The sequence below is a fragment of the Microcaecilia unicolor genome, chromosome 1 (genome assembly GCF_901765095.1).
Source record: "Microcaecilia unicolor chromosome 1, aMicUni1.1, whole genome shotgun sequence".
Lineage (NCBI taxonomy): Eukaryota > Metazoa > Chordata > Amphibia > Gymnophiona > Siphonopidae > Microcaecilia > Microcaecilia unicolor.
Window position 1 is genome coordinate 236,175,842 of NC_044031.1, and position 27,389 is coordinate 236,203,230.

General features: G+C 42.8%; 1 protein-coding gene across 1 annotated transcript in view; it reads right to left on the minus strand.

The window, feature by feature from the left end:
- Window positions 1-27,389, minus strand: part of SLC39A6 (solute carrier family 39 member 6) — a 79,472-nt gene that overhangs the window by 43,158 nt on the left and 8,925 nt on the right. Inside the window, exons 2-3 of the mRNA XM_030204870.1 lie at window positions 26,715-26,898; window positions 10,004-10,173 (exon numbers count right to left, since the gene is read on the minus strand). Coding sequence (XP_030060730.1) covers window positions 10,004-10,173; window positions 26,715-26,898 — 354 coding nt within the window. The remainder of the gene's footprint in view (window positions 1-10,003; window positions 10,174-26,714; window positions 26,899-27,389) is intronic.

The following is a 27,389-nucleotide window of genomic DNA, read 5'->3' on the forward strand; positions in this document are numbered from 1 at the left end:
CACTGCCGCTATAACAGAGCGGAGAGTCTCCATGCGAAAGTGCCTCACTTTCCAGGCCCGATTGACCCCTTTGAGGTCGAGGATAGGCCGGACAGAATCTCCTTTCTTTGGAACCACAAAGTAAATGGAGTAACGTCCCTTGCCAATCTGATTTTTTGGCACCGGAACGACCGCACCCAGGCGGATCAGGTTGTTCAAGGTCTGCTGCACTACCACAGCTTGACCGGAGACTTGCAGGGAGAGAGTACAAACCCATCTCTTAAGGGTTGGCAGAACTCTAGCTTGTAGCCGTCTCTGATGACTTCCAGCACCCACGCGTCTGAAGTTATAGTGGTCCACTCGCCCAGAAACGAGGACAGCCGTCCTCCAATCTGCACTGGGGCGTGGACCAAGGCCCCGTCATTGGGTACGAGACCCTGGGGGAGGACCGGAGGGAGCACCTCCGGGACGGCGGTCTCTGCGAAAGGAATGCTGCTTGGGGGAGAAATTCCTCTTGAAGGAAGAGGGGGCAGAGGAACCCGACTTGCCCGGGCGGTACCGACGGGCTTCCTGCAACCGTCCTCTGGAGGTACCGGGACGAGTACCAACCCGAGCCCTGACCTCTGGTAATTTCTTGCCCTTAGACGTGCCGAGATCGGTCACGATTTTGTCCAGCTCGACCCCAAAGAGCAGCTTGCCTTTAAAAGGCAACCTAGCCAGGCGGGATTTAGAGGCGTGGTCAGCAGACCAATGTTTCAGCCAAAGCCACCGCCGAGCAGAGATTGTCTGAGCCATGCCTTTCGCTGAGGCTCTCCAGACATCATACAGTAAGTCTGCCAAATAGGCTAAGCCCGATTCCAGGGCCGGCCAATCAGCCCTCAAGGAATGATCCGAGGGGGAAGCCCGCTGCACCATAGTCCGGCACGCCCTGGCCACATAGGAGCCGCAAACTGAGGCCTGCAAACTTAAAGCAGCTGCCTCCAAGGACGACCTTAAGGCCGCCTCCAATCTTCTGTCTTGGGCGTCCTTTAGGGCCGTGCCACCTTCCACCGGCAACGCCGTTTTCTTAGTCACCGCAGTGATTAAAGAATCCACGGTAGGCCACAGATAGGCCTCACGTTCACTCACAGCCAAAGGATAGAGGCGGGACATAGCCCTAGCCACTTTAAAGCTCGTTTCCGGGACATCCCATTGAGCCGCAATTAAGGTGTGAATGGCATCATGCACGTGGAAGGTTCTAGGCGGGCGCTTCGTCCCCAGCATAATGGCAGAGCCAACAGGGGCTGAGGGAGAGACGTCCTCCGGAGAGGAAATCTTCAAAGTGTCCATGGCCTGTAACAACAGGTTGGGCAAAACCTCTGGGCTAAAAAGCCGCGCTGCAGAGGGGTCATCCGCTCCAACCGAGCGGGGATCTATCTCCTCCAAGGAATCCGCAAAGGATCGTTGGGAGACCTCAGACACGCTGACCTCATCTACATCGGAGGAGACAAAGTCCTCCAAGGCCTGGAAATCAACCCGAGGGCGTTTACCTCTGGGAACCTCAACCTCTTTATCAGAAGAGGGAGCAGGGGCAGCGTTTTGCATGAGGAAAGCCTGATGCAGCAGCAAAACAAACTCGGGGGAGAAACCCCCCAGACTGTGCACTTCCGCAGCTTGGGCAACAGCCCTAGACGCACTCTCAACCGGCGCTCGCAATAGCGGGGGAGAGACATGCTGCGCATCCAAAATGGCGTCCGGCGCGAAACTCCGCGAAGGAGCCGCGCAGGAAGAACGGCGCTTAACTTTAGCCGCTTTTGTGCCGTCGCCCAAATTAAGGGCGTTCATGGCATTAATGTCTCCAACCTCAAGGGCGGCCCACGAAGAAGCCGTCCGAGCCGCGTGGCCGGCCAAGATGGCGGAGGCGAGGAGCGGGGGATGGGCGATTATGGCGGGAAAAAACCGCCCCGCCGGAGGAACGACCGGGACATTCATCGGTCACTAAACTGTCACCCATCAAGGGCGAATCAGGTTGTAAAACCCCCGCATCCCCTCTAGAAGCGCTCCAGCGATCCGGGGAGCGACCTTTGCGCCCTCGCCCTCCGACGCCATTGCCACGAGGAGAAGAATCGGGGAACCCCCTGCCCGCTATAAAAAGGTAAAATTACCTGCTTGCCGCTCCGAGCTGTAACGAACTGGTGTCCCAGTGAGTAGCTGCAATGAACGTTTAAAGAAACGTCGAATTAAACGCCTTTAAAGACGTTTAAAATTTTTTTTTTTTTAAACGGAGCCAGCGGGAGGGGGGAGAAAAGGAGGGACCTGGCACCACCAGGTTTGCACTTGCTCAAAAGAGCCCTCAACCCCAGGCCTCAACAAAACCTAAGGATTAGGCTTGGAGGCCTAGCCAGAGCTGCTGCTGTGTGTGACCACCACCTGCTGAGATAGAGAACATACTGGGGAGTTTCCGGCAGCACATGACCACATATAGGGAGGCAAAAGTTTGCTCTCTATCTCCACCTGCTGGTAGATGGACACAACCCACCAGTCTATGGATTGATCAGCTTGATGATATGGAAAATGCCGTTATATCGCTCCATGGTGCAACCACACCTTGAGTATTGTGTTCAATTCTGCTCGCCGCATCTCAAGAAAGATATAGTGGAACTGGAAAAGGTGCAGCGAAGGGCGACTAAAATGATAGCGGGGTTGGGACGACTTCCCTATGAAGAAAGACTAAGGAGGCTAGGGCTTTTCAGCTTGGAGAAGAGACGGCTGAGGGGAGACATGATAGAAGTATATAAAATAATGAGTGGAGTGGAACAGGTGGATGTGAAGCGTCTGTTCACGCTTTCCAAAAATACTAGGACTAGGGGGCATGCGATGAAACTACAGTGTAGTAAATTTAAAACAAATCGAGAAAATTTTTCTTCACCCAACACGTAATTAAACTCTGGAATTCGTTGCCGGAGAACGTGGTGAAGGCAGTTAGCTTGGCAGAGTTTAAAAAGGGGTTAGACGGTTTCCTAAAGGACAAGTCCATAAACTGCTACTAAATGGACTAGGGAAAAATCCACAATTCCAGGAACAACATGTATAGAATGTTTGTACATTTGGGAAGCTTGCCAAGTGCCCTTGGCCTGGATTGGCCGCTGTCGTGGATAGGATGCTGGGCTCGATGGACCCTTGCTCTTTTCCCAGTGTGGCATTACTTATGTACTTAACTGTGAAAAAGAAATTGATTCCAGAACCCTGATGCAGCAGAGGGAGACAGAAAAAGAAAAGTTCCTCATGAGTTGCCCTTTAAGTGCATCATGCAGTCACAGGATGCTCAATATGTTGCATAGCCAAGCAATGGTGCTCAATGGTACCTCACCTACCAAGGTATACAACTGAAAACAAAGTAATATACTTTGGGAAGCTTGCAGCAATCCACTGTCATGCAACACTGACATGCAACATAAACACTGATTCAGGAGACAAGTGAGTCATATGCTCCACTGAGATGTGGCATAACCACCCATTCAGGAGGTAAGATAGGTGTAACAGACTGAAGAGTTCAGACTACAGAGAATAAACTCTGAGAAGAATAGAACAAACATATTCAGAGCAGGACTTTGGACTGGTCTGGTAGGACTAAAGGAAAAAAATAATCATCAGGTAAGACAAATTTTTCTTTCCTTCATATCCTTACCAGACCAGTCCAGTCCATTGGGATGTAGCAAAGCAGTGCCCTATGTGGTGGGACTAGAAGAAATAGAAAACCACATGAAATGTGTCCAAGAAAGACATCACATAGAATAAAACTGAATGGAACACTGAAGCTCTAACGTTTCCCATAATAGAACCAGCAGAGGAAGAGAAAATGGATATTCCCTGTCAGCATGCCTCGTCCCCTGCCAGCAGAATAAATGCAGAGAAGCAGCACTGGCAAATAATTCAAAGCAAAAATGCAGATGATTGCTACTTACAGATATCGAGCATGTGACTTACCTAGACACGGGCTAAACTAGTGGTTTGAGCATCTGTGATTTCAGAAGGCCAGAGCCCGAATGCCAAACGCTGACCAGGACTGCCAAAACTAGGAAATATTTAACTTATGTATAGTTCGCCTATCCAAACATCTGGGCAGGATACAATAAAACATGCATAAAAGAAACATCACAAACAGAAAAACAGTCCCTCACAATAACCAACAGGCATTCAAAAACACCCCAAAAGACTTCAAGAAAAGGCCTTACAAAACAGAAAAGTTTTCAACTGTTTTTTTTAAACAAAAATATGTGGGAAAAAATCTGTATGTTGGAACCTTATCAGACAACCCGAAGCTGCAACCGAGACACACATAGCTCACTATGGACCACCCGACATCTTATGGCTGGTGGGAGAGGTACACTGCTGGATGCCTGACAACGACATATAGCTGGGACCTGACATACTATACCATAAGAAAGGGTGCCTTGGAACCAATACTCCTGAGGTAGTTGCTGTAGAAGCTAGGACAGCAACTGAGCACCAGAGTAGCCAAATAACTGCATCGGGCGCTAAAGCTGCTGAAGGCTAGAGCTGGCTACTAGCTTCGGTTGAAACCTTTAACCTTAGGAGCAGAGAAAAAAATGAGATTCCTGAAATGGCCATGGGAAAGGACAGGGTGTCCCTACACATGCTACAGACCGTACTTTTGCCACAGCTATGCTGAAGGACTGAGTGATAGCAAAAAAATTGAGAAAAAAGTGGCTAGAGAAGCAGCTAAGCACATTGTCATAAAAAAAAAAAAGAGGAAACACTGGCCCCCTGTTCAATCGCTGAAAGGCGCTATAGCTATGGCCCAGAAAAGCTCACAAGAGGCTACATCAACCAAAAGCGAGATGGAGCATCCAAGCCATGGTACAGAATTCTACAGTGGCCACCCTCATACAGGTGATTACTGCCGAAACTCTGACCTACATATCACTTGCTGGCAGAGTCAAGTCCTCGGCTGCTGCTATGCATGCATCATCACGTAAGCAGCTGCTGATGCAGACAGTGTCTATCAGGAGGCAGAAGATGCCAACAGAGCGCCATGAAAAAGGCTCCAGATGCTGAAGACCTGTTCTGCAAATAGTCACCACTTTTGACACAGTGGAATACAAGTGGCTGATGGAGGTGACACAGTTTTATATTTATATATTTTTTTACATTTGTATCCCGCGCTTTCCCACTCATGGCAGGCTCAATGCGGCTTACATATTGTATACAGGTACTTATTTGAATCTGGGGCAATGGAGGGTTAAGTGACTTGCCTAGAGTCACAAGGAGCTGCCTGTGCCTGAAGTGGGAATTGAACTCAGTTCCCCAGGACCAAAGTCCACCACCCTAACCACTAGGCCACTCCTCCACTCCACTAAGCTAGTTCATGTCGGGTACTGCTGAAGGTGACCCAGTGCTCCAGAAGTGGCTACCGAACTTGAAGAAACGCAACAGAATTGACAGGTAATACTGAATTGTGGCAAGAAGGCAGCTGTTGTTACTGAAGCCATACTTTGCTGCTAAGTGCTGTGGCTGTGCCATATGTTTGGCATCAGTTGCAGCTGTTCTACACTGCTGGCTGCCACTTAAAGCGCAGTACAGTGCAGAAGCTACCACAGCACAGCAGGCCACTGCTGTTAGAGTCAAACTATGTAGCTAGCTATTGTCAATGCTGAAGCATAAATCTGGGTTCAGCCAACACCAATCCCCAGCACTGAACCTGTCCAAGAAGCTGTGTTCTGCAACTGGCTTCTGCTGGTGCTGTGCCTCAAATCAAATGAATGTGGGTGAAATTGGGCCATGCAGCAAGCTGGTGTTGTTAAAGCCACGCTATGCGATTGGCTGACTCTGCAGAAGCCAAGCCATACAGAATTGAATGGCTGGAGATGGAGAAGTCAGTGAGAAAAAATATTAAAGAATAATTCTTCCCATAAGACGTCTGACTCACAGAAAGGTATTTTAACCTTTATCTGCAACACTGGAGGGAGGAAGGAGGGGACTCGGCCCCATCGAGTACCATCCAGCACCAGATATGCCCTGAAGCTTAAATACAAGGCAGGCTAAATATAAATAACCTGAACCCCCCCCCCCCCCCCCCGCCCCCCAGATATCGGCTGGGACAAGAGCCAAATTAAGAGCAGCAATGAAAAGCTGCGCGATCGTCCATCATCCACTTAGCGAGAGAAAATACTGAACTTCCTGTGGTTGCATGATATCCTAAAAGGAACTTTTTTCTTCGCTGTTGTACACTATGGTAACTTCTGCAACTACTACAAGCTACATGGAAGCACTCTACTGCAGGGCACAGATTTAACAGTGGCAGACAGCAGTGTAGAACAGCTGCAATTGCTGCCAACCACATGGCACAGCACTTAGCTCACCAACAGCTGCCTTCTTGTCACTGCTTCAAAGTCAGCAGCTGCTTCTGAGACACTGGGTCAACTTCAGCAGTACGTGACATGAGCTGTGTCACCTCCAGCAGCAACTTGTATTCCACTGTGCCAAAGGCCACCCAGCTATCGAGTTGAAGGGTACTGAATAAACTTGGAAACGTTTTCTGTCTCAATCCGCTGGTTGACAGACAACTATCCAATGGTCTGGACTTGTCTGGTAAGGCACAGAGGAAAGAGTTTCAAGAAGCAAAATTAAGTGCGTGAAGATAAACCTTTTCAGAGAAAATCAGAGGAAAGGTAGTACCCTCAAGTAACAGTGCAAGCAGTTTGTCACATACAGAAGGGCAATATGAAAGCCTTTAGCTTCTTCAACTGAAACTGCAATGCAGAGAAAGGGTGGGGGGAGACTTGGCACCACCAAGTGTCACCCTGGCTCCAGAAAAGCATTCAACATATCAAAAAGAGCATAAATTGTCCATTAGGAACCCCCTATTTGACTGACAATATTACCAACTGGTTCAGGACCTCTGTGATCAGCACCGATGAGGACATTTACAGTCTGTCCACCATCCACTTGGAAACAGAGAAAAATACTGAACATTCTATGGCAACACAATATCCTTAAGGGGCAAGCAAGTCCATCTGGAAACAACCCACTGGTTCTGGACTGGTCTGGTACAGACAAAAGGAAGGACACATCAATAAACATTAGCAAGGAGGACACATCTGTAAACATTAGCAAGAACCACAAAAATAAGAGGAGAGGTATCTTGCTTTTTCAAAGATTCCAACACTGTTCTCTACCACAGCACACACTTCTGTGCTTACTTCCTAGGAGCACCTCGGCAGCAATGCAAGGAGCAACCATTGTCAGCATAAAATGGGTCAAAACAGAACATGCTAGATGGCTCACTTCCACATTCCCCTGGGCTTTGGCTACCATCTTGAACTAGAACAGCACACTAGTATCACAATCTGTCTACAGGGAACTGTATCAAACTTGTTCAAGTCACAGTATCTAGCATACAAGAAGCGATTTCCAACTTCTTACAAAGCTATCTGTTCATAAAATGACAAAGAAAGTGTACAAGCTTTTTAAAAGATCTAAAACATTAGGCTAAACACTATACAACCTTGGTACATGTATAAACCTTTAATATACAGCAGAGTGCACAAGGAACATAGCTTTGAAAGTTTTAATAAGTGGGGAAAGCATGCAGAACATGGCTCATGAACTCTTGCCAACCCCTCTGATGAGTGCATGTGCGTTTCTCTGACCTGGAAGTAAGAGGAAGGAATATTTGAATAGAGCAGTTCTCAAACATTCCTTTGATTTAAAGGAAAAATAAAATCGAAAGTGTGATATTATATTAGATGTCACTGTAAACAGATTTCAACAGACTGATTTTACAGTTTAACCACTGGCACTGGGTACTCCTGTGCTTCAGGGGCGTAGGTACGGATGGGCCCAGGCCCACCCAATCTCGGCTCAGGCCCACCCAGTTTTACAGCAGCAGAACAGCCACAGCCTTAGATTCTGCCATCCAGGGGTGTAGCTATGAGTGCCAAAGAAAGAGAAAAGGACTTCAAAGGTATTTTACCTGTTTTGCTTAATCAGGCATTTACATTTTTTATCAAGTATATGCCATTGCTGTAATTATATTGCAGGATCCTGTTATGTGTGTTGACATATCTGCCATTATAGTAGACTTATCTGGTCAAATTTGATATGGCATAATGTAACTATATTTAAAAATATTGTTATCTCCCATTAAGTATGTATGTGGTTTATGTTGATGCAGACGAATGGACAAACCAATAGGGAGATTATATCAAAAAATGTTTATTCAAAATATTCACATCAATGACCCGACACGGTCTGTGTTTCGGCGCCAAAGCGCCTGCTTCAGGGGTCACAAACAACTAAGGTGCTGACTATTGATTGGTTAGCTGTTTCTCTCCGAAAGTTATTTGTGATCCCTGAAGCAGGCGCTTTGGCGCTGAAACACGGACCGTGTCGGGTCCTTGATGTGAATAATTTGAATAAATATTTTTTGATATCTCCCTATTGGTTTGTCCATTCGTCAGCCTCTATTTTTGTTGTTTCGTTCTGATTCTGCGTGGAGGCTCCTCCTGTTTTCTTGGTTATGTTGATGCAGGACAGCTGTTGGACAGACTACTTAGAAATCCATCATCAAGTGCATTCTAAGGCATTATTTTGTAGTATCTCAACACTACTCATACATAGTGCCCACCCATATTAGGTCTGAGTCCACCCCAAATGTCAGGTCTGGCTACGTCATTGCTGTGCTTATCCACCACTAGCTGCTGATACAGCAACCAGCAGAAAACTACTCAGCTGAGTCACTAGGTGCCACTGTACATAAACATGAAGAAAGCTGTGCTGTTTGGTCAATAAGTTTCACAGAACAATTTACAAAGAAAATGACAAACAGAATCACTAAGAACCAGCCCAGCACGGATTCCAGTGTGGCAAAAGGTAGGGTAAAAGGAGAATGACTTATACAAACAAGAAACAGAATAATTCTATATGACAAATAGTTTCCTCAACTCTTCATGGCTAATACTGTAATTGTTTTTGGACTTTTCTTCTAGGAACTTGTCCAAATCACTTTCAAATCCATTTATATTAAATGCCTTGACCATATTATCTGGCAACAAATTTCATAGCTCGATTGTTTATTACTGGTCTTATGAAATGTCCCCTAGCCATAATACATATAAAAGCATAAATAACCATTCCCTATTAATCTGTTCCATCCCATTCATGGACTTTACAAATCTCTTATATTAGTGTTTATTTCTCCAAACTGAAGAGCCCTAATCTGTTCACAGCTTCTCTTCTTAGTAAGCCATTCAATACCATTTTATCATCTTTTGCTCTTCTCTTTACCTTTTTCAATTTCTATCTTTTGAGATAGAGCAACCACCTCAATGTGCAGTCAAACCATAGATCCATTGGAGAGGCATTATATTATTCTCCATTCCTTTCTTAAGCCCTAATAAAGAACCCAGAACTGAATAACTACAAATAGGGCTGCTTTTCCCTAGGTGCATCACTTTGCACACAACCACATTAAATACCTGCCATTCTGATGTCCAGTTCTCCAATCTAGCAAGGTCTTTCGGCAGCTCTTCAAATTTGGTTGATAACTAGAAACACAGGCTAAATAGGAGTGGCCTAGTGGTTAGGGTGGTGGACTTTGGTCCTGGGGAACTGAGGAACTGAGTTCAATTCCCGGCACAGGCAGCTCCTTGTGACTCTGGGCAAGTCACTTAACCCTTCATTGCCTGCCGCATTGAGCCTGCCATGAGTGGGAAAAAGTGCGAGGTACAAATGTAACAAAAAAAAAAACCCAAAAACTAATTATTATAGTCAATAACATATTAAGATGTTTCATTTTAGTAGGCTCAATCTATTTATGATCAGTTTTGTTTTTTGTTTTATTTTATCATAATGTATTTTTCTCTCCTGTACTTTACTCGAGTCATTGTCATTTAGTGATTATCAAGCACAATACAATAAAATCATTAATTTGCATGCATAGTAAGAAAGCGTTAGAATTATGCTCTATTAAAGAATACCTAAAGGGAATGATGGCTAAACTGAAAGAAAGTAATTCACTTACATGTGGAAGGAGATGCAAAAATGCATCCCCACTAAGGGCCCCCACTGCCAATGCCACAAGAAAGCTTTGTAGAAACTTGAAAAATACACGATTCATCAAACGTACAAAAATGATTCCCAACAGGGACAGGAAACTGATGATGGAAATGGCTATGACACCACCAATCCAGGCTGCAACGAGAAAAATAAAAATAAAATTAAAAAAAAACATTTTTGTGATACTGCTTGTGTTTATAGGCATTTTGAAATTGTACCTGCTGTATATATCAATTCTTGCTTCCAGCAGGCATTTCACAGGGACCTGCACTCTGTGTTGCTTTTTTAATCAGTATTCAGCAGAGTTTTGTACAATTATCATCAAGTCTGTGAGTGGGCCATAGATTGTATGCTGACATCCAGACATGAAAATAACTGAAGTCTTATTTATTGGACAGAAAGATTTCCCCTTAGCTTAGCAACTGAATTAAGGGTGATGACTGGATATCCCTATAGTTCTCCAAGTTAAAGATCTTGGTGTGCTGGTTGACTATGCATTAATGTGAAGCCCCAGATTAGTGCATTCAACAAAAGTGCCTTTTATAAACTGTGGTTAGTTAGGAAATTAAGGGTTCCTTTTACTAAGAAGTGCCAGGCTTCGTCGCATTTGCCACACCAGGAATCACTAGTGCGGCTTAGTAAAAGGGCCCCTAAAAGTTTTCATCCAATGAAAATTTCTCACATTGTTCAATTTTTGTACCTTGATCTTTCCAAGCCTACCTTACGTGCAATTCAAAACACAGTTACACACATACTAACCAATCAAATCAGTGTGTGATATGATGCCCATTCTTTGACAGTTACACCAATTACCTATTTGGAGAATTTAAATTTTTTATATTGGTATTTAAGACACTGAGAAGTGAAGCTTCATGCAGAATTATTAGCTTGATGTTAAAAGCATTACCACCCCTCACATTTATTACGCTCTTAGGGATCCTGCATATTATATGCTACTTCTTTAAAAACAGGCTTGCTAATGAGAGACTAGAAATTGCACATTTTTGTTGCAGGACCTCAACTTTGGAATGCTTTACCAGTTGAATTACACAGCTCAATCTTTAGAAAAAGGTTCAAGGCACATTTGTTATAGAGAACATATGACTGGTAGCCTCTTAATGACTTACCAGTGCATTCACTTTACAGCATCTCAGTATCTCTCCGTGCTTCTCTTCCTACACTCCTCCCAGGAACTCTGTTCATCGGGTAAGGAAAAGTTAGGTCTTACCTGATAATTTTCTTTCCTTTAGTTCTTCCCACTATTCCACAACCTGTGGAACAGTTGTGTCCATCAACCAGCAAGTGGAGACAGAAAACTGGAAACTGAGCCAAGACGTATCTCTCTTGGCATCCAGACCAGCTCCTCAGTATTTACGTAGACAAGTAGTAAGGAGAAACTCAGAATAAACACAACCACCATACACAATTCGCTAACCTAACATTAACCAGACGAGCAAACGTGTGGACCTCTCTCATTCCTGGACAACTTCTAGAGAACAAGAGATATGCAGGAAGTACCATGCAAGATGACAGTCGTTATTTCACCCATTACTTCGTACCAACTAAACTGACAAAGCATCTCAGAAACCTCTGGAATTGTGGAAAGAAAATCATCATCAGGTGAGAGTTAATTTCTTCTTCTATTACGTAGCTTCACACTATTCCAGAACTTGTGGGATGAACAATCCCTAGAGTAGGTTAGGTCCTGGCACCACCGCCCTGAGGGCCAAAGCCTGCTGTAACATACACCCTCTAGTCCTTGGCAAAGGTGTGAAGCATCAACCACAATGCCACCTTACCAATATCCGCTGTAACATACACCCTCTAGTCCTTGGCAAAGGTGTGAAGCATCAACCACAATGCCACCTTACCAATATCTGCTGGAGACAGTAAAAGGTAGTCTCCACCCAGTATGAACGCTGTATGCCTTGTAAAATGAGCCCTCAAAGCCTGAGGAGCATTTCTCCGCAAGCATATAGGCAGATGCGGTAGTCTCCTTCAGCCATCTAGCAACTGTGGGCTTGGAAGTCATAACACCAAGCTTCTGTTTACCAAAAAGCACAAACAGCTTGTCCGATCTGCGAAACTCATTGGTGCCTTCCAGATATCTAATGAGGACTCTATGAACATCGAGAAGCTTCAAGAAGTATACTTGGTTGAGATGAAATGCTGATCCAATCTACTTTATAATTTACTTTTAACATTTATGAATTATTACAGTCCACCTTATATCTTGCCTAACACCTTCCTTCTCTCTTACCTCACCTAATCTTTGTACATTACTAATTGTATCTGATAGCATGGAATGATTATGTCACAACCAAACTCTGTAAGCCACACTGAGCCTGCAAATAGGTGGGACAATGTGGGATACAAATGCAATAAATATTGTAACATTACTTTGCATTTCTCACTCCGGAAATGGCGATCGCCATTACGGAATAATGTAAGCCACATTGAGCCTGCAAAAAGGTGGGATAATGTGGGATACAAATGTAATAAATAAATAAATATCACTTCTAGAAGAAAAGAAAGAAACTGCGGCCAGGGAGACCCCCACCTCTGAAACACAAAGAAAGGGAACCAGACAAGTCAGCCTCAAGCTCGAAAACCCTACGTGCCAACGCAACAGCCACCAAGAACACAGTCTTTATCATAAGATCTTTCAAGGAGTCCTTCCAGAGTGGCACAAAAAGAGGCTTCTGAAGAGCCTGAGGGGCTAAATTATGGTTCCACTCTGGACATGGGATAGAGAAGGGAGGTCACAAGTATGCCACTCCCTGCAACAAACCGAACAATATCCAGGTGAGCCGAAAGACATCTTCTGAAGTCACCTCGAAACAGGCCAAAGCCACAATCTGAACTTTTAAAAGAACTTAACGCCAATCCTTTCTGAAGACCTCCTTGCAGAAATGGTAGGACATGCGCGATCTGAGCAGAGCAGAGAGACACGCTCAGAACACCGTCATATGTCCTCCATACCCTCACATGCACCACAGATGACAAGCATTTCCGAGACTGAAGCAAGATAGCAATGACCGAAACAGAATTACTTTTTCTTCTCAACTGAGCTCTTTCAATAGCCAAGCACTAGGACCAAAGCGGCACGGATTCTCCATGAGCACCGGACATTGCTTCAGTAGGTCGTGTACCTGCAGAAGACGGAGAGCACCCCCATCCAGCATCAAATCAGGTCCACATACCATGGCCTCTACAACCAGTCTAGGGCTATGAGAATTATCTACTCCAGTGCAATGCAATCCTTTTCAACACATAGCCTACCAGAGCCAAGAAAGGAAGACACAGTAGATGTGTCTCCAGCCCAAGCTGCAGTAATATATCGATCCCAGTTCTTTCTGACTGCTGAAAAACTTGGCCACTTTGGTATTCCTTTTCGTAACCATTGAGTCCAGAAGCAGAGAACTCTATTGGTCCACTATCAGCTGAAACCCTGGCTGGATAATTCCCATTCCTCCAGGTCTAAGGAATGCCTGCTGGGAAAGTCCACCTCCAGACTCAAGGTCCTGTGATGTGAGGCGTCGACAAGCGGAGAAGATTTTTCTCCACTCAACTCATGAGGGAGGCCGCCTCCACTGCCATTGAACAACTGTGGGTTCTGCCTTACTTGTCAATATAAGCCACCATCATTGTACTGTCTATATACAAATGCTAGAAGCCTAAAAAATAAGATGGGAGAGCTGATGAGTCAAACAAAATAAATATTCTACATAAAACAGCAGTGTGGAATCCCTGTGGATAGAAATTACATGTATGAAGGGAAAGAGTATACTGATAGGGCTATACTATCATCCGCAAGGACAGAACAAACAGACAGAAGAAGAAATGTTTACAGAAATTAGGGAAGCTGGCAAATTGGGTAACATTATAATAATGGGTGATTTCAATTACCCTAATATTGACTGGATAAATGTTAAATCAGGGAGTGCTAGGAAGGTAAAATTCTAACGAGTGCTTCTTGGAGCAACTGGTCCACAAACAGACAAGAAGTAGGAGCTATTTTAGATCTAGTCCTTAGTGGAATGCAGGGTGCAGCACAAGAGGTAACAGTATTGTATCCACTGGGAAACAGTGATCATAACATGATCAAATCTGAGCTGATATCTGGAGTGAAGTCACTAAGGAAATGGTTAAAAAGAAGCTAAAGGGATCAGTCACAAAGGTTAGGACTTTAAATCATGCATGTTTAAAAATAACATTGTGGAAGCCCAGACCAGATGTATTCCATACACCAACAAAGGTGGAAAGAAGAGCAAAAGACATGCAGCAAGGTTAAAAGTTGAAGTGAGAGCATCAAAGAATGGAAAGGGATCAGAATGAAGAAAATAAGACGCCATATAAACACTGTCAAGCTAGATGCAAAGCACCTGATAAAGGTGGCTAAAAAAAGAATATGAAGAAAAACATCATGGGGACAAACTCATAGCAGCACCTTTTTCAGGTAGATCAGAAGCAAAAAGCCTGTGAGAGAATCCATGGGATCATTATATCATGAACGAGCAAAATGGGCACTCAGAGAGGACAAGGCCATAGCGGACAGATTGAATGAATTCTTTAATTTGGTTTCTACAGAAGAAGATGTAAGAGATCCACTTGTAAAAAAAAATGGTTTTCAAGAGTGACAATGTGGAGAAACTAAAAGAAATCTCAATGAACCTGGAAGATGTACTGAGCCAAATCAACAAGTTAAAAGTGATATCTGGACAGGGTACTGAAAGAACTCAAACATGAAATTTCTGATCTCCTGTAAGTGCTCTGTAACCTGTCGTTAAAATTGTCCGTATCTGAATATAGGAGGGTGGCCAATGTAACACCAATTTTTAAAAAGGGTTCCAGAGATGATCTGGGACACTACAGACTAGTAAACTTGACTTCAGTGCCAGGCAAAATAGTGGAAACTATAATAAAGAATACAATTATGGAACACAAGTCCTGCCTCACCAATTTGCTTCATATCTTTGAAGACATGAACAAACATGTAGATAATGTTGAGCCGATTGATGTAGTGTATCTAGATTTTCAGAAAGCCTTTGACAAAGTTCCTCATCACAGACTCCTGAGAAAATTTAAAAATCATGGGATAGGAAGCAATGTCCTGTAGATTAGGAATTGGTTGTTGGACATTTTTCTCAATGGAGGAGGATAAATAGTGAAGTGTTGCAGGGATCTTTACTGGGATCAGTACTATTTAACATATTTATAAATGATCTTGAAATCAGGATTGCAAGTGATGTGAATAAATTTTCAGACCCAAAATATTCAAAGTTGTCAAAACACATGCGGACTGTGAAAAATTGCAGGAAAACCTTAGGAAACTGGAAGACTGGGCATCCAAATGGCAGATGAAATTTCATGTGGACAAATGCAAAAGTGATGCACACTGGGAAGAATAATCCCAATCAGTTACCTGATGCTTGGGTGTATCTTTGGAGTCAGCACTCAAGAAAGAGATCTAGGTGTCACTGTAGACAATATGCTGAAATCTGTCTAGTGTGTGGCAGTGGCCAAAAAAGCAAACAGGATGCTAGGAATTATTAGGGAAGGAATGCAAAGTAAGAGAAAGAATATTATAATGCCTCTGTATCACTCCATGGTGCAACCTCACCTTGAGTATTGCGTTCAATTATGGTTGCAGTATCTCAAAAAAAATATAGCAGAAGTAGAAAAGGTTCAAAAATGAACGACCAAAATGATAAAGGGGATGGAACTTCTCTCATATGAGGAAAGGCTAAAGAGGTTAGGGCTCTTCAGCTTGGAAAATAGACGGCTGGGGGGGGGGGGGGGGTGGATATGATTGTGGTCTATAAAATCCTGAGTAGTACAGAAGGATAAAAGTGAATCGATTTTTCACTCTTCCAAAAAGTGCAAAGACCAGAGGACGCTCAATGAAATTACATAGAAATACTTTAAAGTCAAACAGGAGGAAATATTTCCTCACTCAACAAATAGTTAAGCTCTAGAACTCGCTGCCAGAAGATGGGGCAACAGTGGTTAGAGTACCTGGGTTTAAAAAAGATTTGGACAAGTTCCTGGATGTATGGAATAGTCATTGGGTTTCTTGAGAAGATATGTCTTAGTTCATTTCTTAAATGAAAAGATGTGTTACAATTAGAGGCTGTGTTGTGCATGGTTGTTCCAGTAGATTAGTGCATATTTTACTCACAGAATTTCCTGAAGAGGTAGGAGGTCTTTTCTGAACTGGAGATAGTGTGTGATGCTTATGACTATGGGAATTGAGTTCCACCATTTTGAGCCCAGGTAACTAAAATCCCACCGTGTAGGTGGACTTGTATAGTATATCTTTGCAGTTGGGCAGGTGAAGTAGTAGGTAACCTCTGGTTCCTGGGTTTGCATTTCTTGATGATAGATTGATCATGTCTAGCACGCAGTCCGGTGACATGTCAAACAGTATTATGAAGATGATTGTGTTGGTTTTGAAAAATAGTCTGGCCTTGATCAGGAGCCAATGTAGCATTATGAGTAGTGGGATTCCTCTATCATATTTCGACTTTTGAATATGGATCTCGCTAATGTGTTTTGGATGGTCTGCAACGATCGTAGCAGGTTTTCTTTGCAGCCTATGTATGCTGCATTACAGTAGTCTAGTTGGGACAAAATCAGCATCTGTACTATAAGACGGAATGACTGTTTGGGGAAATAGTCTCTGATTCTTCTCAGTTTCCACAGTGTTTTGAAACTTTTTGACATGATTGTAGTAACTTGGTATTCAAGAGTCAGATGTTTGTCGAGAATAAATCCTAGTATTTTTGTGTTTTGATTTTGATTTTATAAGATTGTTGATCTATTAAGAGGTTTTACTAAATCGTGGGATTGTGCTGATTGGATAAAACCAGGCGTTTGGTTTTGTCTCAGTTCAGTTTAAGTTTGACACCTGTGGCCCAATTTTCCATGAGATTGAGTCCTTTTTTGGCCTAATCCAGTATCTGTGATGCTGTTGTTGAAAGGTATGTAGATGGTGACATCGTCTGCATATATGAATAGGTTTAAATTCCACTTTTTCAAGTTTCTTGCCAAGTGGAGCCATCAGGACTTTGAATAATAATGGTGATATCGGGCAACCATGAGGGGACCCTGCATTCAGGGATCCAGGAGACTGAAAATTCATTGGACATCTTGACAAAGTAGGATCTAATTCTTAGAAAACTGCTGAACCAGGATGATATTGCTCCAGTTATTCCTACTAGGAATCTACTAGGTCGAAGGCACTTGACATATCGAATTGTAGTAGTAATATTGACTGGCCTTGGCTTATTATTCTTCTGAATTTTGTGATCAGGGTGGTTATGACTGTTTCAGTGCTATAGCATGGTCTGAAGCCCGATTGAGAGCTATGAAGTACCGAGTAGTGCGTTAGGTATTCCATTAATTGTTGTGCTACTAGTCCCTCCATTGATTTTGTCAGCAGTGGTATTGATGCCACTGGTCTGTAATTAGTGAGTTCACTGATCTTCCTGGTGGTGTCTTTAGAGACTTCAGCGAGTATGATGTTGCCCTTGTCAGAAAGGAAATGGCCTTTCAAGAGCATGTATTCTATGTATTTATGTAAGTGTTTGATGAACCAGTCTAGTGAGTTTTCTATCATGTAGTTTGGGCAGCTGTCTAGTAGGCAATTTGCGTGTGCCTATTTTGTCAGTAGTGCTTTAACCGACCTGGTTGTTGGTATCTTAAAAGGAGGACCAAATTCTGTCTGCCTTGATGTGGTCCTCATTGATTGCACATTGGTGTAGGAAATCTATGAGTGTTGTGTTGTAGCTAAGTTTGATCTTGTTTTTATATTTTTACTTCGAAATATTGTGCAAGCTCATCTGCTGTTGGTGGTTTTTCGTTTGTCAGACAGGGTATGGAGAAGTTCTATGGATCCAGATGATTATGAGTCTTTTAAGATTAAGCTATACATCATTATGTAAAATTGAAAGACATAAGTACTTCTCTAATAAAATACGGGCTTCTATGAATAGACCAAAAGAATTACTTGATATGGTGCAGTATCTTTGTGATGATAGAAAGACTTTGGAGGAGTATGCAAATTTTTTGTGGATAGGAAAGCACTTCTGGAAGAAAGGCTGGGTAAGGAAGTTGGAGTTAGCGTATCCCCACAGAGTTATAGGGGGGGGGGGGGGGGTGGCAGCTTTCCATCAAGTTTCATTGAAGGAAGTGTCACATATTTTGCAATCTATGAAGCAGAAAATCTATTGTAGGCCCTTGATCATCAGGGGTTGTTAAGTAAATGTCATCTTTTGCTGTACCTTAACAGCAATTGTCAACAAGTCTTCTCAGGGTGGAGTTTTTCCCTGTTTGTTAAAGTCAGCCACAGTGAGACCCTTATTGAAAAATTCTGGGTTATCTCAGTCGTTAGCAACTATCAACCAATTTCTGTCCTTCCTATTTTTGGTAAAATAACTGAGAAAGCAGCTTTAGGACAGATTGATGATTTTATAGAAAAGGTGGGTGGGTTGAACTCCTGTCAGCATGGTTTTAGGAAAAATCATAGTGTGGAAACTTTGCCTGTCTAGACTGTAGATAAATTAAGACGAGGAATGGATGGGAAAGTGGTCTATTGTTTTGTCTCCTTGGATGTTTTGTCAGCTTTTGATACTGTTAATATTGATTTGGATGAGGTGGTGTATGAGTGGTGCTGTTCATATTTGAAGGATAAAACTATGCAAGTTAAAATAGGGCAACAAAAATCGATTTCATATAGGCTGTCCATGGGTGTTCCCCACGGGTCAGCTTTATGAGCCCTTTTTTTTCGATATCTATATGGCATCAATAGGGCAAGTTTTTGATGAGCGCAAAGTGAGTTATAGATTGTATGCTGATGTACAATTATTTTCCTGTACCAATGGATGATGTTTCTGTTGAAATCAATCGCTGTATGATGAGTACTGAGTCTTGGACAAAGAATAATAGACTTTTGCTCAATTTAATGAAAACGGAAGCTGATAAGGATAAAGTTGAACTGCTTAACAATTATTTCTGTTCTGTGTTCATGAAAGACCCCGGAAACTCAGGAAACAAAATGCAAAAGGGGACGGATGTATGATAGACCAAGACCCGTTCTCGGAAGACAGTGTTCGTGAGAAGCTAGCTACACTAAAAGTAGACAAAACGATGGAGCCTAATGGGATACACCCAAGGGTGTTCAAGGAACTCAGAGAAGTTCTGGCCACTCTGCTGACTTCTTCAATGCTTCTTTAGAGCCTGGAGTGGTCCCAGAGGATTGGAGAAGGGCAGATGTGGTCCCTTTACACAAGAGTGGAAGGAAGAGGTTGGGAGTTACAGACCTGTCAGTCTGACCTCAGTGGTGAGTAACTAATGGAAACGCTTCTAAAGCAGAGAATTGTGAGCTTTCTCAAACTGAATGGATTGAAGGACCCGATGCAGATTGACTTTACTAGAGGCAGGTCGTGTCAGACAAATCTGATTGGTCACCCAGTTGAAAAAAATCAAACAGTTGGACATGGGAGGGGCTCTGAATATGGTGTATTTGGATTTCAGCAAAGCCTCTGACACGGTTCCACACAGGCGATTCATAACCTAGACCTAGAGTAACTGACTGGGTTAAAAACTGGTTCAACGGAAGGAGACAGAGGGTAGTGGTAAATAGAGCTTGCTCTTAAGTTAAGGATGTTATCAGTGGAGTACCGCAGGGCTCAGTCCTAAGGCCTGCTCTTTTTAACAACTTTGTAAGAGATATTGTGGAAGAGCCATCTGGTAAGGTTTGCCTCTTTGCGGATGATACCAAACTCTGCAACAGGGTTGACACTTAGGAGGGAGTGGATGACATGAGGAAGGACATAGTGATGCTTGAGGAACGGTCCAATATTTGCAACTAAGATTTAAAGCTAAAATGCAGCATCACGCACTTGGGTTACAAGAATCCGAGGAAACGGTACAATATAGGGGGTGAAGTGCTTCTGTGTATGAAGGAAAAAAGGGATGATTGTGTCTGATGACCTTAAAGTGGCAAACAGGCAGAAAAAGCAACGGTCAAAGCCAGGATGCTTGGCCGCATAAGGAGAGGGATGACCAGCAGGAAGAAAAGGTGATGGTGCCCTTGTATAAGTCTCTGGTGAGGCCCTATTTAGAGTACTGTGTGCAATTCTGGAGACTGTACCTATGGAAAGACATAAACAGGATGGAGTAGGTCCAAAGGGCAGCTACAAAACTGGTAAGTGGTCTTGGACATAAAACATAAAAGGACAGGCTTATGAACCTCAACATGTATATGCTGGAAGAGAGGAGGGAAAGAGGAGATATCATAGAAACATTTAAATATCTCAAGAGCATTAACGTAAAGGAATAGAATCTTTTTCAAATGAAAGAAAACTCTGGAATGTTGGAGAATACGATGAAGTTAAGAGGAAACAAGCATAGGAGGAATCTAAGAAAGTATTCATTTACAGTAAGGGTGGTGGAAGCGTGAAATGGCCTCACAGTGGAGGTTGTGGAGACGAGGACTGTGTCATAAGAAAGCATGGAACAAGCATGTGAAATCCCTCAGGAAAAGGAGGCGTTAAAGGTCACAGAGAATGGGCCATTTGGCCTTTATCTGCCATCATATTTCTCTGTTTCTAATGGCTCCTCTGAATTGACCATCCCACAACAGATAAGGAGGGAAAAGCAGAGATAGCCTCATCTGCCCACTCCTGGAGGTCTAAACAAGATCTCTTAGAAGCCGAAGGGGCTGCAGAGCAAGAAAAACTGAAGCACCTTGCAGCAACTCTGACTGTCCCTCATTCATTAAATAGGCCTGGTGTAAGAGCAATATAAAATCCAGAGAAAACAAAGATCTCAAAGCAGCTGAATGCTCTGTCGGGTCCTGAGGCTGTAAAACAGCAGTTGTGCTCCATGCATGATCAAAGGCTGCTCCTCACTGCCAGCTGACCCCCACAAAATGGCACCTGGTCCCATGCTCTCCCTGCATCAAAATGTGCACCGGCCCTGCAAGAGAGCCCAAGACCCCAGCATATTTGGATGCTGCGCTATATCTGAAGATGTGCTGCCACTAACCGTTTCCTCCACATCCTGCAGCTTGCACACACAACAATGCCCCGACACCGGCCAACAGGTCCCACAGCAGGAACACTCGCAAAGCTCAACTGGGGACCAGTTGACCAACTGGACTAGGAGCAAAGCACTCAGAACCAGAAGCTGAAAAGTGTGTCCATCCACCTGCTACAGATGGATGCCAAGAGTTGTCTCAGCTCAGTTTTCAGTTCTCTATCTCTACCTGCTGGTTGATGGACACAACTATCCCACATGTTCTGGAATAGTGGGAAGCTACATAATGGAAATTTGTTACCTGTACCCTTCTCCTCCATTGCCAACTGTTCCTTTTATCTTGCTGCACCATATACCTGGAATAGACGAGTCAGTACATCAAGATCCATCTGTGGCTGAATATCTAGGCTTAAAAGCCACCTTTTTGAAGTTGCTTTTAACTCCTACTCACTTGTTCAGTACCAATATCTGTTGTTATTCCCACCATAAGTAATTCTCTAATCCCTTATGTCCTGTTTGTCGTAATTAGATTGCAAGTTCTGTCAAGCAGGGATCTTCTCATACAGATTAGTGTACAGCGCTGCATACATCTAGTAGCACTATAGAAACAGTAGGTAGTAATAGCAGTAGCAGCCTTTCCTTTTTTGTCAGGTTTTTTTTTTTTTAAATTGGAGGTTTAATGCAATGTTTAAAAAAAAAAAAAAAAAAAGCATACATAAGAATAAAAATAGAGTACTTCATCCAGATTTTTTGATAATGCAGTAACAAATTTCAGAACCATTTTTACTGAATAGTTGTAGTCAAACTACATAGGTATTACCAGGTTTTGGGAAAAAAATGGCATTGTTAAATAGAAAGTCTACAGTTAAGGTGGTCAGGGATACTTAACAGGCAACAAAAACCACCCTCAAGGACCTAAGTTTCACCTATGCAATGCAATACCTTGTTTTGCTCCATACTCAGAGAATAAGCATATTATTTTCAAGACAAATGATTGTCACTGCAATTGCTGGGTTACACAAAAAGCAACTAGAAAGGGTTGTGGTCTCACAAAACATCAACTGCCAACACCTCCGCAGCTAAGGCTCATAGGTCAAGGCTTCTCTCCATCTCAATCAAGGCAAAAGTCTGTAGAGTGATTTCTAAGAGCTCACCCAGCCATTGATTTGAGCCCAGTCTATGGCCTCTAGCCTATGGAAGTGAGTCAGACCCAAAGAAATTCATCCTGCTGTACCAAAACATCAGCTAGAGGCAAAGAAATACTGGCAAATTCCAGGGCTGCATCACACCTTATACTAATAAAGTCACAGGATTGTCCATGTTCTTTGCCTCCATCTGCTGGTACGGGGGGGGGGGGGGGGGGGGGCATAAATCACTGGTCTGGACTGGCAGAGTAAGAAAACATTTTAGATTAAGACTATTCATGTTCTTTTATAATAAGAAAAGCAAACTAATATATCCTTTATATGAAATACAGTTCTCGCTAGGTTGCACATTTCTCCCACTTTCTCTGAATATTTAGTAGGTTTACTTAAGCTCTAGAATTTGTTGCCAGAAAATGTGGTAAATGCAATCAGCATAGCAGAGGTTTGGACAAGTTCTCAAAAGAAAAGTCCATAAACAATTATTAAGGTAGACTTGAGAAAATCCACTGCTTATTCATGGGATAAGAAGCATAAAACTTATTTGACACTTTTGAGATCCTGGCAGTACTTGTGACCTGGATTGGCCACTGTTGGAAACAGGATACTGGGCTTGAATGACCTTCGGTCTGTCCCAGTATGGCAATGCTTATGTACTTTTACATTGCCTACATAATCCCAATCAAGAAGTTGGCAGAAGTCACTTCCTTCAATAGATATATCCCATGAGGAAGAAATCTGATTTACAATACTTCGAAAGAACTCAGAAATCCACTAATGGAGCAGACAGCTATAGTTTACCAGATATGATATACCACCATGACTAACCAGCATATCTCGACAGCTTACAAAAATCAAAACAGGTTAAAATGGAAAGGAACCACAAATCAGATAGGAAAGATAACAAATCATACCAGAAGACACTTTCAGACAGGGAAAAGAGATTGTAGGCTCTTTTGAGCAGGGACTGTCTTTCCTTCATGTTCAATTGTGAAGTGTTGCTTACTACTGGTAGCACTATAGAAATGATTTATAGTAGTAGTAGTAGACAAGGACATGGGGAGGGAAAAGAGATGGCACAGAAAATGGGGACAGGCCAAAGGGGGAGAAGGGGAGGGATGGCAAAAGTACAGCAACAAGAGTAGACTACCTCATGAACTGCAAAATTTTGAGTAAAAAACCAGGCCTTCAGACCGGATTTAAAGTTTTTAAAGACAGGCTCTGTATGAACATGTAGAGAAAGAGAATTTCACAGATATGGAGAAGTGAAAAAAAAAAAAGGCATGATGCCCGGTTGATTCCCGTCAAGCAAGTTTAGGACTAGGCAAGACTAGGCAATGGTCATTTAAAGGAGTAAAGAAGGCAGGCAGGTGAATAAGGAATGGAGAGAGGATAGGTACTAGCGGAATCCGACTCAATAGGCATTAAATATGAGTGTTAACAGTTTGAAGATGATGCGCTGATCCACAGGAAGTTAGTGATATTTCTTCAGTAAAGGGATGACATGGTTGCGGTTGTTGTAGGCATGGCACAGCAGATGAATAGCTACATTTTGGAGTGACTGAAGTCATTTAGTGTTGGACTGAGTACAACCTAAGGGCCCTGTTTACTAAGGCATGTTAGCGTTTTTAACTCACCTACAATTAGGGCACAGCTAATCATTTAGGCATGTACATGGTTAACGTGCGTTAAAGACACTAACACGCCTATAATGTGGCTTAGTAAAAAGGGCCCTAAATATGCTATATTACAATAGTCCAATCTAAGATACAAGTGTTCTCTTGGTACAGAAAAAGATTCCTGCAAGTATATCTACCTTCAGTACTCTGATCTCAAGAGTGACTGACTTCTACAATAGCTTGGAGCAACCAACCAAAAGCAGTGCCAACATTCTAAGAGAAGGTACAACTGTCTGCTGGCAGGCTGAACACACCCATTGGAATCCAGGGGCTTAAAGCATGAACGTCTGCAGAGAGAGCGCCGCAATAAAAAAAAAAAAAACTATACTCTCCACTCCAACACCACTTGAAATGATAAAGATGGAAAAGCCCTCATAGCAGACTAAACATTCATGACCCTCTTGAGGTGGGAGAACAGCCCAGAGTGAACTTGATGCAGAAGTATGAGTTAAATTCCAAGCGTTATTTGCTTTGGGACATGTCCACACTACTCAAAAAGGAGTTTCTATTTGAGGCTCAATACTTACTCCCTTTGGCTTTCAGTGGCTTATCATTTGAGCTTACTCAGACTAGCCTTGAAAAAAACTTCTCCAAGATAAACTTGGAGAAAGATGCAAAAGAAACTGGGGATCTCTTCAGCAATGCCTGGCCACAAGCACAACCACGATCTGCTCCCTAAGCAATGTCAAGCCTTCAAAGCCAGCTTCTTGGAGCAGGATTTAAGATAAAGGCAGACACAGAATGTGCAGACACAGAATGTACATCCACGAAGTGCATTACTAATCAGATATATTAGAGAGAGTCAAATTCTTCATGGTTTTTAATCTCTCTTTTCTAAACCTAAGTTTAAACACACAAAATGCCTGTAAAGGAAAGTGTGGCAGTATACAAACAAATTAAATATTTTATAATACCTCACTATAGTCTACAACTTAAAGAGATCCATACAGATAATTAGCAAGAATTAGAGCAAACAAAAAGAAAAGTGAACAGCATTAGTCTGAATCCTATGATCAATTTCACCAGCTTCACTATCACGAAGTAACAGAACTAGACAAGAGCTCCCAGTTTTTTTAGCAGCAAGGAGAGAAAACAATTGTGACAGAATTAAAAAAATACATACTTCACAGCCCTGTAGGTAACGCATTTAACAAGGAAATGTGAAAAAAGAGAGAACATTCTTAACTCAAGGTCTCAATAGTAGAAATTCCCTCCTATACCACCAATTGTCTTCATCTGGCAACATCCCAATTTTAAAAATTTTTAAAGAGTTCTTGGTGATGTGTGTGTGTGGGGGGGGGGGGGGGGGGGGGGGGGGGGGGGGAAATCCAAAGCAGCCAATCTGATTTCAGTACCAAAAAAAAAACTATCAAAGTTCCAGTAATAGCCAAAGCCATATCAGAAGTTTCTAAAATATCAGTAATATTCAATGGCACTATAGAAACGTCATCTTCAGTAGCGGGTGGTTTTCTCTTTTTTGATGTAGGTAGATAGAAAACCTTAGCTATAAGGAGGTACAGCCATCTCTTCCACCTTCAAAATCTCAAATATCTACAAAATATTTCCCTTGGCGATAACACAAGTAAACAGAGGAAATCAAATTAAAAGACCTATTTCATTCTAATCCATAATGCTGATACATCCTTGATTATTGTTGTTTCCACTTGTTGTACAGAATTGATTTTAGTCTCTAAATCTGTACTCTGATTTTCACAGTAGAATTTTCAATCTCCAGTTTATCAATTCTTGTTTGGCACTGCTTCACTTTATGGGCCAGGCCATTAACGTGAGGAACTAAGGCCTTCTCTATTCAAGGGCTACCTGCCAAATAGCTTCCAGCATATTCACGGCAATAGAGAGCAAAAGAAACTGACGTTAACTGACCTGGGGTCCCAGGGAGATTCCACTACTTCCAGAGCTGACTACCATTAAGTCTCCCCCAATCATCAACAGAGTAGGAGTTCGGTCTTCACGTCCTTGAGACAGCTTCCCCAGAACTGCAGCACTTGTGGCCGAGAACCATGGATCCATCATCACAACACACTCTATTTGTCCCACCTCAGGCTGCTTGGGCACCAACATATGTATCCTTATAGTATCTTTGGCACACTCAGCTGATCCAGGCTTAAGCTGACATCCGAGCAAATAAAACTGAGCGGTCCACCTGGCTCCATCCTGGCTCCCAGCAGCTGAAGCCCAGCAATATCCACAGGTTGCTCCTGTTGAACAAAATGATCCATGGGGCCAGCAGCCAAAACCAGTCAAGGGCTCAGAGGATACACCTGCAGCTTTCATTTATGCTTCTTCATTGCAAACAACTCTAAGACAAGACGCAGGCATAAACAGATCTCATGCTGATTCCAGCTTTGATCTCCAGTCACACCAGCTCTACACTTTAATCTTAATTGTGACAATCTCTGGGAAAAGGTGACTAAAGTCTCCAGAAACAAAAGATGAAATTTTAGTGAATACTGTTAGAACAAACAATTTGTAATGCTACAGTCCAAACCCTATCCTTTTATGTGAAAAAATTAAAAAAAAGTTACAGAAGTTCAAACATGTAATTTTTGCAATCTGCTTATGGACCCACAGCATGAGGAGAAAAAAAAAGTCATTCTCAACATTTTGGATTCACTACTTTAGTCACTTTTATGTACCAACACGGTAACATAAACCAAGGTAAAACAAAGATCAACGTGCAATGCATTAAGCAAGACATCAAACAAATGGCCACTCAATATTGTAAATGATTAGTTTCTTATTTAAAAATCAGAGGTATATATGCTTTAAAAAATATATAAACAAGTTTTACCTATATGTACAGAGTAGACTTTTTGAGGGCCTTCGGCTATGATCTCTTCAGTTGCATGGACCAGACAGAACTTACTATCAATCTGGTTAACAATAGCTGGGCAAATGTAGCCAAAGTCCAATGTAGTCATGTGTTTATGCTGTTCCATTCCATGGGAATGCAGAAGTCCAGATGCATTTAAACACTGTGGAGAGGGAAAAAAAAAAGGAGGAAAGAGCAGTTCACATAGCTTAATTATTAAAATTAAAGATTCTCTTTCAATAAAATTAAAACAAAGTTGAGAAGGCATTTTCTATCCGAGAACTTGGCGTGTTTTTTTTAACCCATAGGAAATTGGGAAAACATCAAATTTTCAAAGTTAACAGAATGGAATGAAACTTGGAATGGTGGGGGGGGGGGGGGGGGGGGGAACCCAGTGAAAGGACACGCTGAGTTTGAAACTCAGCCAGATCGAATGATGCCCAGATGATCAAAAGCAAACACGGGCGCTAGAGGCCAAAAGCACTGCACTAGCACCCGCCCAATGATCTGAGCAAACGAGGGTCTCCTGCATTACTCCCTAATGATCAGCGGACTGCAAACCCTATGCAAACTTGGAGTTGGTGTAAGGATTTGGAGGAATGAGGGAGACCAAGGTTTGACAGGTCCAGGATTTTCTCTCAGACCTGTCAAACC